Here is a 3,284-nt window from a genome sequence, read left to right as displayed (position 1 = left end):
TTTAAAAAACATAAAACAACTTTCTTTTATTAAATCAAATAGATAGGTACAAATACAATCATATCAGTTATCATTAAAAATGTGAACAAACACAAAAACAAAACATAACATGGAAATTAAGTTAGACAAATCCAAGCACAAGTCTATAGACACGAACACTCTTCAACACCGCGATGAGATCTCTTGACGATCCCTCGAGACGCTGATCACCCATAAAGGGCGGCTACATATACGAGTTGAGTTGCTGAAAGGATGATCGTAAAAGCCTCCATAGTTCTCTGAATTACAAAGCAAAGAACACATTAATTAGTTATCAAACTACTATTCATTCCATCATGAGATTTTATGTAATAATTAATAATTAATTAATAATTAATTAATGAACTCACCAAACGAACATTTCTTCCCTCGAGTTCAATTTCTTTCCATGCAAACCTATAATAAATACATCATATTTACACACTTTTGAGGGTAAAATTATATTTATGTAAAATTCTAAAATTTTATTTTAGATTAACATTTGAGCTTATCCAATTATATCTATTTCCTTCAAGAGTGTACATTTTCTTAATTTATTTATGGATTAAATTACAAAAATCGTCTTTTATGTATGTCACTTATTGCAAACTGTATCATTTATCTTCAATAATTACAGAAAACGTACTCGATGTTTGCAAATCCTTGCACGTTATGTCATTTAACCCTAACTCAGTTAATTTTTATGGTTAAATCTGATCAAATAGACCCCACATGAGGGTATTTTGGTCATTTTACTCTCATGTGGGGTCCATTTAGTCAGATTTAACCACAAAAATACCCTCATATGGGTCCATTTGGTCAGGTTTAACCACAAAAATTAACTGAGTTAAGGCTAAAGGACATAACTTGCAAGGGTTTGCAAACATCGAGTACGTTTTCTATAATTATTGAACAAAAGACACAGTTTGCAATAAGTGACATACATAAAGGACAATTTTTGTAATTTACTCTTTATTTATGCTTTCGCCCTACGATAAATAATGTGTCGTAATATATGTGCAAAAAAACATAACCATTTAGAGGGAATCATGTATTATACCCCATGGCAAGAACAGTAAGGGCCCATGCAATTAGGGCAGAAGATACTGCTGCAGGCCTGCTAGTTGCATCCCAAGAACGATAATGGTCAAGTCCAGCTAAAAGCGATGCAATACCAACAACACCCGCGATCAAAGTGAAAGTTACAAAGAATCCGGTCGCTTCATTTCCCATTGGGAATTGAATTGGCGAAAAATGAGTCGGCTTATTAAATCCTGGACCTATATATGCCACATATAAACATTAGTAACCTATATATATGTATGCATACACAATTAAAAGAATTAGCTAGAGAGTTAACATGTACCAATGATGAAACCATGGTCGATGGCTCGGTTCATCGCCCAACCACCGATGCCTAAAAGAATTGCATACATGCAAAAATTCAAAACCAAAAGTAGTGACACCGCGGATCTCATTTGCCCGTTAGCCATTTTTAGGGTTTTTTTTTTGAAGACGAGATTGTCGAATATTGTTGTGACTTAGGTTATGGTTGAAGTTTGTTGTTTTTATAGACAATTGTGTTCATATTAGAATGTTTATTTGTTTAATTAAGGGTTCTTTGCTTGTTAAGGATGTTTGTGACAAAGGGTATTGTGGGGTTGTAAAGGTGGTAGTATTAGTGTTTCATGCAAGTAATGCAAGTCAAAAGATGGTATATTCTTTGGTAAGGCTTTTGCTCAAACATTCTTTATATTAATTCTCTCTAGAATGATTGAAAAAGATTAAAAAGGGAAAGTGTTGGGCTTCTGTTTTTATTGTCATCCACTTTACTTTCTATTATTAAAAGAAGTAAAAGATAATGAAGCTTCACGCTCATGTAATTGTATACAAATGATATAAAAGAATCTATACTTATGAATTATAACATTTATATTATAAATTATAAACTATATAAAAAAGCAACATATATATGCATATGCAAGTTGTACCATATGTTGTGGGAGTTTTTCAAAAAAAAATTGGAGTTTTTCCTTTCTAACCCTAAAGTTTAAATCTTTGGCAAATTAAGCTTAAAGTTTCATTGTTTGTAATTTGAAACCCTTAGTTTGATTTTTCATTTATAATTCAAAAGTTTATATCTTTTGCAATTTAATCACTTTGATTTTTTTTTTACTTTTACCTCAAAGTTTTACATCATTTGCAATTTAACCCTAACATTTTTTAACATTCAACATTGGTCTCTTATACTTTTCATCTTTCGCAAGTTTTCCGTTTAACGTTTCGTTCGCATATGCAAGTTGTACCATATGTTGTGGGAGTTTTTCAAAAAAAAATTGGAGTTTTTCCTTTCTAACCCTAAAGTTTAAATCTTTGGCAAATTAAGCTTAAAGTTTCATTGTTTGTAATTTGAAACCCTTAGTTTGATTTTTCATTTATAATTCAAAAGTTTATATCTTTTGCAATTTAATCACTTTGATTTTTTTTTACTTTTACCTCAAAGTTTTACATCATTTGCAATTTAACCCTAACATTTTTTAACATTCAACATTGGTCTCTTATACTTTTCATCTTTCGCAAGTTTTCCGTTTAACGTTTCGTTCTAAATTTTCCGAGTTAACATGCCGCAACGTGCGTCTGCGGTTTCAACGTTTTTTCATCTATTTTTTCCCGTTTGACAGGCCTTTCGCAACGCATCTATTTTCCCCGTTTGATAAGTCTGTCGCAACGCGTGAGTCAGAGATCAACTTAGTTATTCTTTTTATGTTTTACACACAGGTTCACGGTCATGTAAGAAATATTTGACTTTTATCTAATTTGATATATAACTAATGAATCCTTGCCGCATTGCGGCGGGTGGTAATTCTAATTATTCCATATATAAATTATCAACTTCCTTGTGCATCATCACTTGTACTCTATGCTTGGGGACAAAAAAAAAAAAAACTTGATTTTCCACTTTCAACCTTAAAGTTTTATCTTTTACATTTTGATCCATTCCTTAATTTTCCACTTTCAACCTAAAAGTTTTATCTTTTACATTTTAACCCATTTGAAATTTTCACTTTTGACTCAAACTTTTTCATCTTTTGTAATTTACCACAACACTTTATTATTTACAACTTTGGTCCTCCATACTTTTTATCTTTCGCAAGTTTTTCGTTTTACGTTTCGTTCTAAATTTTGCGAGTTAACTTGTCGTAGCGTGCATGTGAGGTTCAACGTTTTTGCTCTATTTCTCCATATTTGACAGACCCGTCGCAACG

General features: G+C 31.6%; 1 protein-coding gene across 1 annotated transcript; it reads right to left on the bottom strand.

The window, feature by feature from the left end:
- Positions 1-1,564, bottom strand: LOC110914738 (membrane protein PM19L). The gene is made up of 4 exons (XM_022159492.2): positions 1,385-1,564; positions 1,079-1,298; positions 390-435; positions 1-278 (listed from the first exon to the last, which is right to left on the bottom strand). The coding sequence occupies exons 1-4, from the start codon at positions 1,509-1,511 to the stop codon at positions 207-209; spliced, it is 465 nt and encodes a 154-aa protein (XP_022015184.1). The 5' UTR covers positions 1,512-1,564; the 3' UTR covers positions 1-206.
- Positions 1,565-3,284: the final 1,720 nt, after the last annotated feature.

The sequence above is a fragment of the Helianthus annuus genome, chromosome 15, assembly GCF_002127325.2.
Source record: "Helianthus annuus cultivar XRQ/B chromosome 15, HanXRQr2.0-SUNRISE, whole genome shotgun sequence".
NCBI lineage: Eukaryota > Viridiplantae > Streptophyta > Magnoliopsida > Asterales > Asteraceae > Helianthus > Helianthus annuus.
Note: the sequence above shows the minus strand (reverse complement) of the source record. Positions and strands in the feature narration are given on the sequence as shown.